General features: G+C 39.0%; 3 protein-coding genes across 4 annotated transcripts in view; all 3 read left to right on the top strand.

The window, feature by feature from the left end:
* Window positions 1-15,650, top strand: part of sv2a (synaptic vesicle glycoprotein 2A) — a 117,137-nt gene that overhangs the window by 52,558 nt on the left and 48,929 nt on the right. The window contains exon 3 of the mRNA XM_059339803.1: window positions 2,036-2,216. Within this exon, the coding sequence (XP_059195786.1) occupies window positions 2,036-2,216 (181 nt within the window). The remainder of the gene's footprint in view (window positions 1-2,035; window positions 2,217-15,650) is intronic.
* LOC131976671 (uncharacterized) lies at window positions 3,689-6,760 on the top strand. The gene is made up of 2 exons (XM_059339804.1): window positions 3,689-3,834; window positions 4,710-6,760. The coding sequence occupies exon 2, from the start codon at window positions 4,919-4,921 to the stop codon at window positions 6,407-6,409; it is 1,491 nt and encodes a 496-aa protein (XP_059195787.1). The 5' UTR covers window positions 3,689-3,834; window positions 4,710-4,918; the 3' UTR covers window positions 6,410-6,760.
* On the top strand, window positions 6,854-9,559 carry LOC131976674 (uncharacterized). Of its 2 annotated transcripts, XR_009394816.1 has the most exons (3): window positions 6,854-7,512; window positions 7,866-8,821; window positions 9,116-9,559. XR_009394816.1 is itself a non-coding variant. In XM_059339809.1 (2 exons), exons 1-2 carry the CDS (start codon window positions 6,898-6,900, stop codon window positions 8,376-8,378), a joined length of 1,128 nt encoding a protein of 375 aa, XP_059195792.1. In that variant the 5' UTR covers window positions 6,854-6,897; the 3' UTR covers window positions 8,379-9,161. The 2 variants fall into 2 exon arrangements, 1 of the variants encoding a protein (XP_059195792.1); XM_059339809.1 differs by having other exon boundaries at window positions 7,866-9,161.

The following is a 15,650-nucleotide window of genomic DNA, read 5'->3' as shown; positions in this document are numbered from 1 at the left end:
TCTCCAATTATTGTTCTTTTTCGCTCATTTTTTTCCCGGCTGTCCCATTCATTTCAATGCAAAATTTTGGGCAGTTTTCCGGCAAAATTCGTATTCTGTAGAGAAAAGTAATAGCACACCGATCCCGATCAAACCGCATGTTTTGATATATAATTTGTCCTGCAACTCTTCAAGTTGTAGGACTAGTAGCGGGACGAAATTGCGTCCGGAAGAGGAAGAAGAAAAAATCCAGAGTATAACAGTAGTGCTCTGGTCCCTACAGCTATTGCTGTATGGGACCAGTGCTCGGTGAAATTGCCCCGAGGCCCTAATTATGTGATTCAAATTCAGTTATTTAATGCAATTATTCAAGTTATGCAATTCAAATTCAAATATAAAAAATAAAAATAAATAATAATTCGAAATACAATAGGGACCTCGCAGGTCGTTGCCTTCTCTGGCCCTAAATATAAGGTTTTTGAATTTGTGCGATAACGTATGTGGGAGTTTTTAGCCAAATCGTACTTTCCTTTATTATAGCGCCACCTAGTGGTGGAAATTCAGGATGAAAATAGATTATAATATTTTTCGCCATGTGTGACTTAAATTCAAAGTTTGGTGAGTTTTGGGGCATGTTCAGGCAGTGAAAAATGTGATCATTTGGGCAGAAGGATAAAAATAACTTTTAAAAAAAATGGAACAACAATAGGGTCGTTCCTGCTTGGGCCCTAATAATTCAAATTCAGTTTCTGGTGGCACATACTTCAGACCATAAGTGTCATCTCACTGGCACAATGTTGTCAGTCAAACTGATCTCAAATCAACAAAATTGACTCTAATTCTCGACTCTAATTCAGTAGCATCAGAAGTGAAACTGTAGTGTGGATTGTGCAATCAGGATCGACCATGTGACAAAGCTGTAGAGATTCATGCTTAAAACACTGGGTTTAACTTGCCTGTTTAATAAAACGATGATGATGTAAGATTCCTAACTCTTTTTACAAACAGGAAAGTGACAGTGAGATCTAAATGCAGATGTCAAGGCCAGGCCCCGTACAGCCACCCTGTCCTCCATTCAGGGCGATCGCAGCAATAACTTGTGTCACTGCAGGCTCCGGGAGCACCGAGACTGTTGACAGTATGTCAATAAGGCAGCGATTGCAAGCGAGCAACTGGTGTGTGTGTGTGTGTGTGTGTGTGTGTGTGTGTGTGTGTGTGTATGTGTGTGTGTGTGTGTGTGTGTGTGTGAGCATGATGTCTCAGAGAGCTGGAGAGACAGAGACACAGTGAGAGAGAGAGGCTGGCTTGGAGAAGTGCATGAGATGTGAGTCATGTTTGCACCTCAATCACAAGACTGGGTTGACAATGCTGCTGTTTGTTTCAGTTATTGTCAGCCTGTCTGCTCCCTGACGCTTCTTTAAATGCTGCAGCCTCACGTCTAGCCAGAGGAAGGAAAAACAACTATTTTAACCTGTTGGCAGTGAGCTGGTTTTAGAATAGATTTGAATATTCAACAGGCTCAGCACTTCACCTCAGATCTTAAACAGCAAAACTCTCATCACAGTCCTCTGTGATCACAAATCTCTGCAAAAATATTTTTTCCATACATACAAATTCATTTTTTAATAATTTATGGACCAAGAATATTTTTTGTTGTTGTAATATTCAAGTTATTCCTGTTTTTTTTATTTGTTCTGCCAGGATTATTGTTTACTTATTATTCTTATTCTTATTCTTATTATTATTAATAATAATAATAATAATAATAATAATAATAATAACCCTCACCAACTCTGCTGTTGTGTGTGCTTCACATGGTTAAGCTGTCCTCTCTCCCTCTTTATGCTTTGTGTAGAATCCTCTTGCAGGCCAATAAGGCTGATTATGAGCTCATTTACTGGACATTGGAAATCTAATGAGAAGTAATATCAATGAGTTTACTGAAGAATAATAAGTCATTATCATGCCCTTTGTCTCTCCCCGTCCTCATTATCTCCTCCCCTCACATTCCCCTGCCATTACTCCTTCTCATCCCCCACCCCTCTCCCTCCTGCAGGTCTGATCGTGTACCTGGGGATGATGGTGGGAGCCTTCGTGTGGGGCGGCCTGGCTGACCGGATCGGCCGGCGGCAGACCCTCCTCATCTCCCTCTCCATCAACAGCGTCTTTGCCTTCTTCTCGTCCTTCGTCCAGGGCTACGTCTCCTTCCTCTTCTGCCGCCTGGCCTCTGGTGTGGGGTAAGAAGACAGATGAGTCACAGTCACAGCAGCCAGAGCTGGAAATGAGACAGTCACGACCACTGTGGCACATCAGTCCACCTGACAAGCAGCAGAGTGATGCCACATGTCAGAGGACAGATCAAATACTGTGCTCATAGTAAAGATACTCATTTCACTTATCTCCTTACGTTAAGCCTCAACTGTTTGACTGAGTTGGCTGTAAAGGCACATAAATGTAGCTTCCCTCACTCAGGAAATTAATAATTTGTGCATCCTGGTTTCTTAAGGCTATTTCTGCCTATGCTGCTGAATAACGGGGCTTTGGCAAAATGTCAGCGAAATGGCAGCCCCTCGCTTTGACTGTCAGGGTCTGACTTTAAAGCATAACCTTCACCAGGTTCTAGATGTAGATACACAAGATAGAGATAGAGCAGATATAGTTATAGCTGCATAAGAGAGATTGTGTAGTCCAGATTTTGTCAGTTACGCATAGAAACAAAAAAAGACAAATCTATGGCGTCATATTTGAGTCATAAGCGGCGCGAGCAATCACACATCTGCACGCGCAGAAATTTTAATTCTTTGTCTGAGCCGCTGAGTCGGCTGTTAAGAGCGGGAGGGGAGAGAGACTTGTTGTTCACTGGTTGTTCACAGGAGAATGAGGCAAAGGCAGTTGATTTTTTTTTTTTCAGAGAGATCTGCATGCGTAAATTATTTCGTGTCCCGTGCGCAGATTTCAACTGCCGCGCGCACTTGTTTAATCTTCGCGCACATATTCAGCAACCAAGTGAAGCAGAGGCAGGCGCGAGAGAGTGAAAAACAACAGCAACATGTACAACAACACTCTCTCTCCCCCGTGCTCGCTCGCGGTGGACCTCTGCTCTCTCAAAGCAAGGACTTTTGACACATTGGGGGCGGGGCCAAGGCTGACCCCGGCCCTCTTATGATTGGTCATTTTCCAGCCGTCCATGTGGGTGCCTTTTCAGTTTTCTGCTGACAGCTTAGTGGTAGCGGCGCCATCATGTAAACAACAATAACGGTTGTTTCATGACGTTCACGACCACAACTCTCCGCTTCATCACTGGTAATAAAAAGGTTAAAAAGTGCTGTTTCTTGTTTCTATGTGTGTAAATTGTGGTGTAAATACTACTTCTACTAATTCTTGTTTTTTTTAAATGTTTTGATCCAGCCTGTGCTTGGATCCGGCCTTTATTGATGCATTGATACTTAAGTATTTCTGACTGCTATGTTGGTTTTATTTAACACTAAAAACCGGACAGTAAAAGCTTGTTAAATGAAATAAGTTGTGCTAACTCAAAAATTTCACCACACATCTCACCACATATTTTCTGAGTCATTAGTACAAATTTGTAATTTTAAGTTAACAGTACTCGACCGCTTTCATTTATTTTAGTCACTGTACTCAAATAGTTTGACAGTAAACTTGATGACGTCACGTCACGTGCGCGCGTCCTTCTTTTCCAAGCCTGTCGGAAAGTCCGCCATTACCGCTACTCGCGTCGTCAAGAATGAAGCAACTTTCTCAGCAGGACTCGCTAACAGTGAACGCCGTGCTGACCGCCCTCACCGCCCTGACGTCCGTTATTTTGATACTCGCTTTGGGAGCACTCATTTGGTAAGTTAAGAGTTGTTTAAGCGCCATATTTTAACGGTGTGCATTCGGGCTGTCTGCCGTTATTTGTATCTGTCCGTTAAATGTGATTTGGCTAGCTTACTTTGTAAATGCCTCACTTAACAGTTAGCTAATTTACATGTAAAGAGGGATTATAAAGTGGACTTGTGGGATTTTTATGTCGAAGTGGAAATTTTGTCTTGTGTAGAAGTTGTCTGGTAAATTTGATAAAGTTGATTTTACCACACAATGTGGACTGGAACTGCATGTTTCATCGGCATGCATGTCCGGGCATGTTTTGGCTTAACGGTTACTGAATGTTAAAGTTTTGTACGGAGGGTTTAACTTTAAAGTTAAGGTCACATCAGTTTCATGTTTCAATTTCACGTTTTACCGGACCATTTCTGTGTTTTTGTAACGCACGTGAACTGGCTTATAATCAGTGTGGGAAAATAACCGCAGTCCAGCGGTCAAGTGTTCCCAGTCTTTGCATGGTTAAGGTCATTCCGACTGTCAAACAGAAATAAGATTTTGTTGAAAAGAGACAAAAATCACGGCAGAAATAATAATAAATAAAAAATAGATAATATCTCTCTTCTAAACCTGAGAGTCTAGCATTACCCTTTTGTTTATGACTTGGTTTAGAGATATAAGAACTGTTTAAATTTTCCAATTGTCACAATATCTATAGATTAGTAAGAACTTAAGTCTGAGTAAGGTGAAATATGTTCATAAGCCTGTTTTAATAAGTTTAGGATTTAGACATTTCACACTGAGGTTAATACATTAATCAATGTAATACTTCAAAGATATTGTACCTAGTGCTTTTGTTGAAAGTGTATTATCTTGCTTAAAATTTCATTCTTTTTTCTCTGAAGGCTGAAGCTGAAGCAACTGGCCGACATACAGAGTCTTCAACCTGGTATGTTATTGGCAAACATTAAGCTTTTTTCGATATTTGTTTTGCATAGTTGCTGAAATGTAAATTAATGCACCACAATCAAATTTATCTAAAACCTTTTTCACAAGTGTTTTCAATTGATGAGCTGTAGATTTGTTTGGGTGATAATATTTTTTAATTTTTACCATGGCTTGGAGTTGCAAACTTTGTGCTGCTGTCTTTGATAAAAGGGCACAGTTGCTTGAACACTTTCGTTTGCATCATAGCAATTTTTCCTCAGTTAGTCCTTTGCCTTGCCTGTATGATGACTGTATTTGCACATTTCAGTCAGTAAATGCATTAAAGATTCACTTAACACGGTTGCATAGTCAGACAGTTGAGCCAGGTAAAAATCAGGTGGGATGTGTGTCTTTTATCTGCTCTGTGTGTGAGTTCAGGCAACTGTTTGATGACAAAAGCCTCCTCAGTCATTTAAGGACACATTTAAAACAACATGAAATGATAGATTGCCCTTTCAATGGTTGTCACTACCGTACTAATGTGTACACCTCATTCAATGCCCACAAAAGTAGGAATCATCCAGACTGTGATGTCTCAGATTTTAAGGACGAGGTTGTCTTGACAGAAACTACCAGTGGACTGATGCTGAATCAAGATGAATGTGATGGGGGTGGTCCCTCTCAAAATTCTTCTGAGCTGGATGCTCTAGATTGTAACCCTCTAGAGTCTATGGATGGCAGTGGTGAATTACAAACTCAGTTGAGGACCAATTTGGCCTCTTTGTTCTTGAAAATGCACAGCGTTCTTCATGTATCAGAGTTGGCTATACAGGAGATAGTTGAAAGTTTGGCACAAATATTCATGTTGTCCAAACCTCTTGTGAGAGAATCTGTCATCAGGGTTTTACAGGACCATGATCAGTCTATCAGTGATGGCTTTCTTCATGAATTAGTCGAAGCAATTATGAACAGCAATGTTTTTGTCAGTGCCACTTCAGAAGGTGCAGAACTGTCCACTGCTAAGCAGAGGAAGACATTTGTGAGGAGCAATTACCCTTTGGTAATGCCAGTGCAAAATAATGTAGATTCCAGTGGACACACAGCAGTGTATGTTCCAATACTACAGATGATCCAAACAATGTTTAAAAGTACAAATCTTCTTGACAAGATGTCAGAAGCCAAACCATCACCACCTGGAATGTACATGTCTCATGAAGATGGATCATATTTCAAAGAAAATCAGTTGCTGTCAGAAGCAGGAGAGTTGAAATTGTCATTGATTTTGTACTTGGATGACCTTGAAATAGCTAATCCTTTAGGCACATCTAGAAAGATCCACAAGCTTTGTGCGATCTACTGGTTGCTTGCCAATATACCCAGTCAGTATAGGTCCAGCCTTCATGTCATACAGCTGGCTCTGCTGTGCAAAGTACCTGATGTGGAGAGATGTGGTTATCAACGTATTCTTTCACCTTTGTTGAAGGACTTGCACACTCTTGAAGAGGATGGCATTTTCATTGAATCACTGGGTCAGTGTGTAAGGGGCACTGTTTTTTGTGTTGCAGCTGATAATTTAGCTTTGTGCAGTGTTTCCGAGGACACTATGTCTGCAGACTCTGCTGTTGTACTAGGGACCAGATGCAGGCCAGTGAAGTTTCTGAGGGAGAGTTTAGCATGAGAACGAGGGCCTGCCATGATCTTCATGTTCAAAATGTTGTGCAAGGAGAAAATGCATCTCTCTTTGGTGTAAAAGGTGAGTGTGCTCTCAGCAAGGCATTACTACATTTTCATCCCATTACTGGTTTCCCACCTGATATACTTCATGACCTGTTTGAGGGTATTGTGCCAGTTGAGTTGTCCATGTGCATCCGTGAGATGATTCGATTGAAGTATTTCACTCTTGAATATCTCAACACAAAAATTCGCACATTTCAATATCAGCACTCCGACAAGCTTGATAAACCACAACTGATCCCAAAGAGTTTTGCAGTCAAACTAAGCATTGGTGGGAATGGGCATGAAAACTCTACTTTGCTGAGGTTATTACCACTTATGGTAGGAAGTAAAGTCCCTGAAGGAGATGAAGCATGGGCCATATTGATGGACCTTAAAGAAATTGTGCAGCTGTTGTTGTCACCATCTTTCACAGAAGAATCTATCAACTACATGCAGACAAAAATAAGTGATCACAGACAGGGTCTTCTAGCTGTGTTTCCAGACTGCAAGCTCCGACCTAAACATCATTATCTTGAACACTACCCAGAACTGACTCGCCGTTTTGGGCCTCTTGTTCATCTATGGACCATGAGGTTTGAGGGAAAGCATAGATTTTTCAAAAGGGTGATACATGACACACACAATTTCAAAAATGTCTTGAAACCCCTGGCTACTAGGCATCAGCACATGATGGCGTATCATCTCAGTGCGCCATTATTCTTCAGACCGCATACACAAGCCTCAAGTGTCACCTCTGTCCAAGTTGCTATGCTGCCTAAAGTGGCAAAAGAATACATTGAAACGAAGACAGATAGCCAAAACATATACAGTACGTCAAAGGTCTCCATAAATGGAACAGAGTATGCAAATGGAATGTTTGTCTCCGCAGGCCACACTGGAGGACTTCCGAAATTCAGCCGGATTGAGCAGATACTGCTTGTGAATAACTCTGCTTACTTTCTTTGCAGGAACTATGAATCCTGGTACAGTGAGCATTTGAGGTCATTTGAGCTAACATCCTTGGACAACTTCTCTGTGCATCAGCTGTCAGAGCTAAACGACACAGTAAGTCTCACAGCATACCATATTGATGGGCATTTGATATTGACACAGAAAAGATTTATTTCTATCAGAAATGTACAAGATTAAAAGGTTTTTAGGAGTGGTGACCTGTAAAGTCTTATGGAGCATGGTTGAGATGATGGGACACTTGTGGAATGTCACAATCATAATGTCATTAGAGGCACTGCCCACCATGAGAAGCCTAAAAATAATGTTCAACCATATGCGCTTCAGGTTAATTATACTGAATCCAAACCATTTATATTTTTGTCTGTAAATAGCCTGACTTTGTTTAACAAATCCTGATTGTGTGTTGCCAAACTGAATGCTCTTCATTCATCCATTCTCTCACATAGGATATGGCCGCTGAAAACGTCCTACTTCATGTCCATACCTCCATGGACATTGTCAGGAAAATGACTTTGTCTTCTCCTCCAGAATCTGTGGATGAGCTAAAAACAACGATAAAAGAAAAGTTTAAGCTAGACTTTGATTTTAGTTTATCATACCAAGATCCAGACTTTGACGGGCAGTTATGTTCCCTTGTAGACATTGACGAGCTTCCACAGAAGGCTGTACTAAAAGTTATTAGGGCTGAGAGTGATGCCAGTTCAGTAGCATCAGATGAGACAATAATATTGCCCCATGCCATGACTCCAGACAGGACTGAGAGATGGCCTGATGTTTTCCCAGTGCCTGCTTTTTCCTACGAGGTAGAACTTGTACTTGGTGAGGGAAATGTTTCATATGAGAGAACAGGAAAAACCGTTAAGTTGTCTAGGGGACAAAACATGACATACTTGAGACCCTTGCAGCCAAAATGCACAGCTTCAAAGCATATCGAAATGATAAGGAATTTTCACTGGTAGCAGAAGCACTTGTTACCAAGCATCCTTGTCTTACAGAGCCAGGGTCTCGAACAGGATGGTATGGTTGGAGAAATAGTCTGAAGTTTAAGATGGGGAACTACCGCTCTAAGTTGAGTCGGGCAGGATTTCATGAGGTAGCTGTAAATTCTGGGAAGAGGAGTAGAAACAATCCAGACAAAGAAGCTCCTCACACTAACATCAAACGGCCAAAAAGGGCAGAGGTAAATTTCCTCCCCAACTTCCCAAGAGGTGAAGATGGCACAAGCCTTGAGCAATTAAGACTGAAAATTGTAGATGAAGTTCAAAGGAGTGACAAAAACCTTCCCCTGATTGCAAAGTTAATGCAGACCACCTTTGCCCTACGGCGCAAAGAGGTCATAAATGATGACCTACCTGTTGGAGAGATCCTGGAACGCTGGCCTGCTCTTAAGATAGAGTCACAGGTAAACAATATTTTTTTAAAGTAAATCTATCTAGGCACATGTATTCAATTTCATTCTTCAGTCTGACTTTGTCGGTGATAAGCTGAAAATATCCGTTCAGGTTTGCAGTGAATACCATTGAGTGTGATTTGGTAGTGTAGTGGTATGGATGTTTTCCCCCAAACTTGAAACAGTTCAAGGTCAATGTTTGGCAGTACTGGACAGTATTCAGGAATTCTTTGTTGATTTTTATATCTCCTTACAGGGCAACATATACATTACAATCTGACTTAAACATTCATGTACTTTGTACAGGTCTGTGCCGAGTTTCACAGGATTGCAAACATCAACCCGAAGAACCACTTCTATGCTGAGTTGGACCGACATGCCCCCGTCTTCAGAGCTTGTTCAGAAAGAGAGCTGCACGCACAGGGAAAGTAGCTGACACTCTGGGTCAGCTCTTTGATGCTTATGACCACCAGGTAAATTGCTTAAGATTGTTGGTGCTTAAAAGTTGTACTATGTTGGTGTGTGTGTTTGTGTAGATATATAATAATTCATATCTATTTAGGTATGCTGTTTAGTTACTGTTGTTCTGTTTTGTTCTTACACGCAAGGAACAAGTTGATGTTCACATCAAATGGGCTGCTGTCCTTCGTACCCTCCCAGCTTATCTTCATGAAGATGACTCTACATTTCTGAAGTTTTGGGATGTAAGTACAATTAAGCATTTGCTCTGCTACAATGCAATTACCAGTATTTCTTTTTATTTTGTTACATTGTTTAAGTTGCTGCAATGCAGGAAGAAAAAAAAAAAATGGAAAAAAAAAATAAAATAAAAAAAATAAAATAATATATATATATATATATATATATTTGCTTATGTTTCAACCTATATCACCAGATATGTGTGTCTGTGAGACATTTTACAGCAAATGTTTCTTCTCTTCTGCTGACCAGATTGCATTCAGGTTCTTGTTGCAGGCAATAAGTAATTCCATAAGTAGTATAGATAATGTAGGGTATACAATGGATGCAAATCATAAAAAAAAGGCATATACAACATATAGCATCTTTAATATTGTGCAAAGTGCTGAGTAAATTCCAACTATATTTCATTCATTTCAAGTGCTGAGCATGATTTATTCCTTTGGATGCCTTTGAAATGCAGCTCTTTAGCTTAAAAAATAAAAATAAATGTGTAAGTCTGAATTTTTCATACCATTTAAATTGTTTTAGAATCTCTATTACTTTTTTTTTCTTGCAACAATGACAATGGAAAATATTTAGTCAATTGAAGATCACATTTTTTGTTTAATAACATGGTAAAATGAACACATTTCAGGCTGGGAGACAAAAAATTCTGTTCTACATTTTACATAAATAATTCTATATAAATCTGTTCCACGTTTTATATTGACTGTGACCTGCAACTGACCTGAGAAACCATTTGCATTTATGTATTGTAATTTTTGTTTTGGATGGTTCTATTTGACTGTTTTCTGTCTTCATTACTGATGAATTGCCTGCAAACAGCTTTGGGAGATAGCTCAAGTTATCTCACATAACAGTTCTCTGTTGTTGTCTTCAGATGGCGAAGTCTGATGAACCAAACACTGAAGATCTACCAGTGGGGATCCTCTTGATCAGTGCAGATTCAACAGATGCAACATTCTTATGCCCAGAGAAGACTGCAATTGTACTTGAGGGTAACATAGTTGTGGAATTTTCCAAAATGGCTGAGGCATTTGTCACACTTTTTGCACTTTTTTATGCCTTGCATCTAAGTTACCCAAAAGGCATGTCAAACACATTTGACTTCATCCAGAAAGTACTTATGGGCCTGGATGATGGGAAGTTGAGGCCTCGGGTGCTGACCCTTAAAAATGACTTGCTGATTGTGGAGTGATCCTAATATGTGAACAAAGTTCACAACATTGCTCAGGCCCAGTTTTAGTTGTGTTATTGAATGTACTATGTACATTTAGGTTGTACCATTTGTACACAAAGTTTTATGGAAATGTCAAAGTTAAATAATGTGTAATGTGTGACAGAGGATTTCATTCACATTGTCACAAAGTGATTGTTTTTTGTTTTTTTTAAAGGCAGTTTTTTAAGTTTTGGAAGATGTAATGGATACATTTTGGATGCCAATGTTGGATAAAGTTTCTGGAAGTGTTTAAAGTATTGAAGTAATTAGGGTTCAGCAAAATATTAAGAGTTGAGCATGGAAAATAAAAAGGGTTTTATCCATGTAAAACGCATAAGAAAAACATAGTAGCTGGGATGCAATTCATGAAGATTGGGCACTTCTGGAAAAGTTTTTTATTTTTGGCAGGGTGTTAGGTATGGGCCTAAGGTTTTCAAAAATCCATGGATACAAGTTGTGGCGGCCCCCATAGTGGCAGTTATCCATAAAATCCAAAATGGCCCCCGCCGAAAATAACACAAAAAAAACAATACATACTTAAACACCATGTATTTCTTCAAATATTTTTGTTTCACTCTTCTTCATTATTAGTACAGCCTCCCTCACACTTGCACAATGTGGTACAGGGAAGTCCAGCTCGGTGGCACCAACAGTTGCCCTTACAGGCAACCACACAGCCACAGTTGAGGAGGAGTGAGCATCCCTTGCTGACATCTTCCAGATCTGTCCAGTATGGCCCCCAGACTTCGTTCTGTCGTTCCATTCCCAACCCCACTCACTCGGGTCTGGAATCTCTTTGGAGAGGGACTGCCTCCAGAGAAAAGCTGCAGTGTACAGGGCACGCTTCCCATGCTGGAATAAGGCATGCTGGGTCGGGGGGATAGAATCCAGGGACTTGAGGCCATGAGTTTCTTTCTTTCTTTCCTTTTTGCTTTCTTGCTTGCTTTCTTTCTTTCTTGCTTTCTTTTTGCTTTCTTGCCTTCTTTCTTGCTTGCTTTCTTTCTTGCTTTCTATACATGAGTACAGTCCAGTGTTCGAGAACTTGCATGTCCACTAATTCCAGTGTGAGGCTGGTGGGGTCTTGAGTGATCACAATGAGGGTGTCGGAGACAGTGGGCAGCGTACCCAGAAGTCACGACACCCTCATTGTGATCACCCAAGACCCCACCAGCCTCACACTGGAATCAGTGCACATGCAAGTTCTCGAACGCTGGACTGTACTAATGTATAGTAAGAAGCCTGGAAGCTTCTTTTCACTCATGGCCTCAAGTCCCTGGATTCAATCCCCCCGACCCAGCATGCCGTATTCCAGCATGGGAAGCGTGCCCTGTACACTGCAGCTTTTCTCTGGAGGCAGTCCCTCTCCAAAGAGATTCCAGACCCGAGTGAGTGGGGTTGGGAATGGAACGACAGAACGAAGTCTGGGGGCCATACTGGACAGATCTGGAAGATGTCAGCAAGGGATGCTCACTCCTCCTCAACTGTGGCTGTGTGGTTGCCTGTAAGGGCAACTGTTGGTGCCACCGAGCTGGACTTCCCCGTACCACATTGTGCAAGTGTGAGGGAGGCTGTACTAATAATGAAGAAGAGTGAAACAAAAATATTTGAAGAAATACATGGTGTTTAAGTATGTATTGTTTTTTTTGTGTTATTTTCGGCGGGGGCCATTTTGGATTTTATGGATAACTGCCACTAGGGGGGCCGCCACAACTTGTATCCATGGATTTTTGAAAACCTTAGGCCCATACCTAACACCCTGCCAAAAATAAAAAACTTTTCCAGAAGTGCCCAATCTTCATGAATTTTCATGTATTCCTTCCCAGCTATAGGTCATAGGAAAAACATTGTTTTGAGGTTCTGGACTGTGTTTGAAATAATGCTTGCATTTTTAATGTTACCGTTTGGCAGCTGTTTTTGATAAGTCCTAATGTAACAGTGATTAGGAGTCCTCAGGTCTTCTTACAAGGCCCTTGTACTGTTTTTGGAATGTATTCTTCCATTTGCGACAATGTTTAATTGTGGTTACTCAATAAATTTTGTCTGGCATTTCAAATGTTATATATTTTTTCTATTCAAAACATATGTATTTGGGGCTTTTTAGTTAAAGCTACTTAAAACATTTTTTGAAACTGATTGCATAATCAGTTTCAAGTTTTTCACAAGGTAAACTAACTTGCAGTTTTGCTTTTAAATTAAGTAATTATTTTAATTATAAAGGACTTTTTGTGCATTGTTAATTTAACTTAAAACAGTTAAGTACATATTAAGTGAATAATTTCTTATAGACAACTTAAATTTTTTATGTTAAAGGTAATAAAAATATTTAAGGAAGCCATACTTAATTCTATTCTTACTGTGAAAACAAAATACCAAGTAAAAAGTACTTAAACAAGAATGTTTGTGTAACTTAAAAAATTAGTTAGTGCCACTTAAAATAATTTAGTTAAAACTACTCAATTTAAAGTGTCAATATAACACACAAAGTTGAGTAAGTGAAACTAGAAAATTTCGATGTAATCCGTTTCACCAATTTTTTTGAGTTATATTAACTTGTTGGGTTTTACAGTGAATGTTACATCATTAATTGTGATGGTTAGTTACAATATTTCCTCAATAAATAGCTGGTCTTATGTTTACATGATGCCGAAATTTGCGTGCATGACACAAAATAATTTATTTTGTGCAGATGTGTTATTGCTTGCGTGACTCATATTACGCCATACACATCACCAAAAACAAATTGTGCCTAAAATATAGTTCTTGTAGTGTGTTATTTACCTTTAATTTTAGTTTCAGTGTCTCTGTGTCGGTTGGTCCAACAAGTTTGGTCCCTGGAATATGAATCCTATTGACTTTTTGTGAAGTTATTCTCTAATGGCACCATGAAGTTTATAGTTTGCTTTTCATTTAGCAGGTCCAACTTTTAGCCTACTACATGGATTAGTGCAAAGTTTGTGTGGTTGATGTTGTGAAAGCAGCTATTTAATCCAAACCATGATCTTTTCTCAAACCTAACCAGGTTGTTGTAAACTAAACTTAACCCACTGGGACTGAAAACTGATCAAAAAAAAGAAAGAAAAATCTGAAAATAATTCTAAACAGTCCTGTGTTCGTCCCATTTATTCACAACCTCGTCCTTGTACTCAGTCTTTTATTCTACTACTACTATTAATCTTACTACTACTTCTACTAAATCTGTCAGGAAGCTGTCTGCCTGAAAAATGTATTACAGAAAGCCCTGAAGCCCTGTATGATGTATTCTTATAACTTTGGTGACTTTTCATCTTGTGCCTCCAGCAGCTTCACATTTTTGGTTCAGAGTAAAATGTCTTGACAGTTCAGTGGGTTTCAATAAAAAAAATCTGTTCTCTACATGATAAACTGTAATAACTTTGACTTAGTTTATGACCAAATATCTGCAAAATGATCATATATCAAAATCATATCTTCAGTTGTACTTTGTGTTCGGGGCTATTAAGAAAGAACTCAAAGAACTGCACTATTAAGCATAAAAACAATAAACAATAGAGTTTGTTTATATAAAAATAATGCTTGGGAAAGGCCCAATCCTTGTAAATTCCAAATACATTTAGTTATTAAATCAGTTAATAGCGATGGACCTTTTTAGTTTTTATAAAATTTTATCTGAGAAATATAATAAATGTTTGTTTATTAGGGTTAGGGTTAGTTTGTTACTGCAGTTTCAAATTCTTCAGATAATGGCTTTAATACACAAAGTATAATAGGAGCGAAATCTGAGAGTAAACCCCTTTTTAACCCTTTGATGCACAACATGGGTCCAAGTGACCCGACAGAGTTTTTATGTCCTACATCTTTGCAATAAATTATTTTCATCATTCAGTATTCCAGGTTTTCTTCAATTAGTTTGTTTTTGATCATAATACATCCTAATTGTTATGTTTTCCTTTATTAATTTTTGAATGAAATCCCTTTTTGTGTCACTAACCTTCTAATGCACAACATGATTAAAAAATGACCCATAGGCCTATCCATTTTTTAGTAGGCCTATGGGTAGCTTGTTAAGCTAACTACTTAGCTAACTTCTTGGCTAAGTGTTTAGCTAAGCAGCTTGCTAAGCTAACTACTTAGCTAACTTCTTGGCTAAGTATTTAGCTAAGTTGCTAGCTAAGCTAACTACTTGGTTAATTTATTTGCTAAGTAGTTAGCTTAGCAAGCTATTTAGCCAAATAGTTAGCTATGTAGTAATACAAAAACGTTTTTCTTCATAAAGTATGCGAGGCAAAATGGAAATAATGATCTGTTGTTATAAAAAACAAGATATTAAAGAATACTTGGAATAGTCAATCATAAAATAAGTTGATATCAAAAGATAGAGCACAGAAACACACAGCAGCATTAATTAACATGGGAAATGAATGCGGGTAATTTTTGACCCATGTTGTGCATTGGAAGGGGTGTCAATATGTTGTGCATCAAAGGGTTAAAGAAAACGTATTTACTGTAGAAATAGAAACAGTGTAGCTGCTCTTCTCAGCCTGCCTTTCACAATAAGAGCTCAGACTGTGAAACTTTTCATCATTATTGTTCTTGTGAAACATACATCATGTTCTTTTTAATGAACAATCACTGCTCGTTGGGCTGCAGAGCTCTGAGTCTGAATGTGTTCCTGTAAACATGTACAGAGGCTATAAATATGGGGCTATTGATTTCAGTCAGCCAGGCATTAATCGACAGTTTTTACGACTTTAATCTTCCTCCTTAATCAACTACAAGTCTGCTAAAGTGTCTCTCGTATCTCCTGCTGCTTTTCCTTAAACTCCTCTCTTTAATTCATTGTGTTTGTCTGTTTTTTATCGCTACTCCCTCCCTTTGTTTTATTATCTTCTTTCAACTCTTTTCTCAACATTGCCTCATTTATTTTCCACCTTTTTAAATTAC

Source organism: Centropristis striata, chromosome 8 (assembly GCF_030273125.1).
Source record: "Centropristis striata isolate RG_2023a ecotype Rhode Island chromosome 8, C.striata_1.0, whole genome shotgun sequence".
Taxonomy (NCBI): Eukaryota; Metazoa; Chordata; class Actinopteri; order Perciformes; family Serranidae; genus Centropristis; species Centropristis striata.
This window is presented reverse-complemented; position numbering and strand designations above follow the sequence as displayed.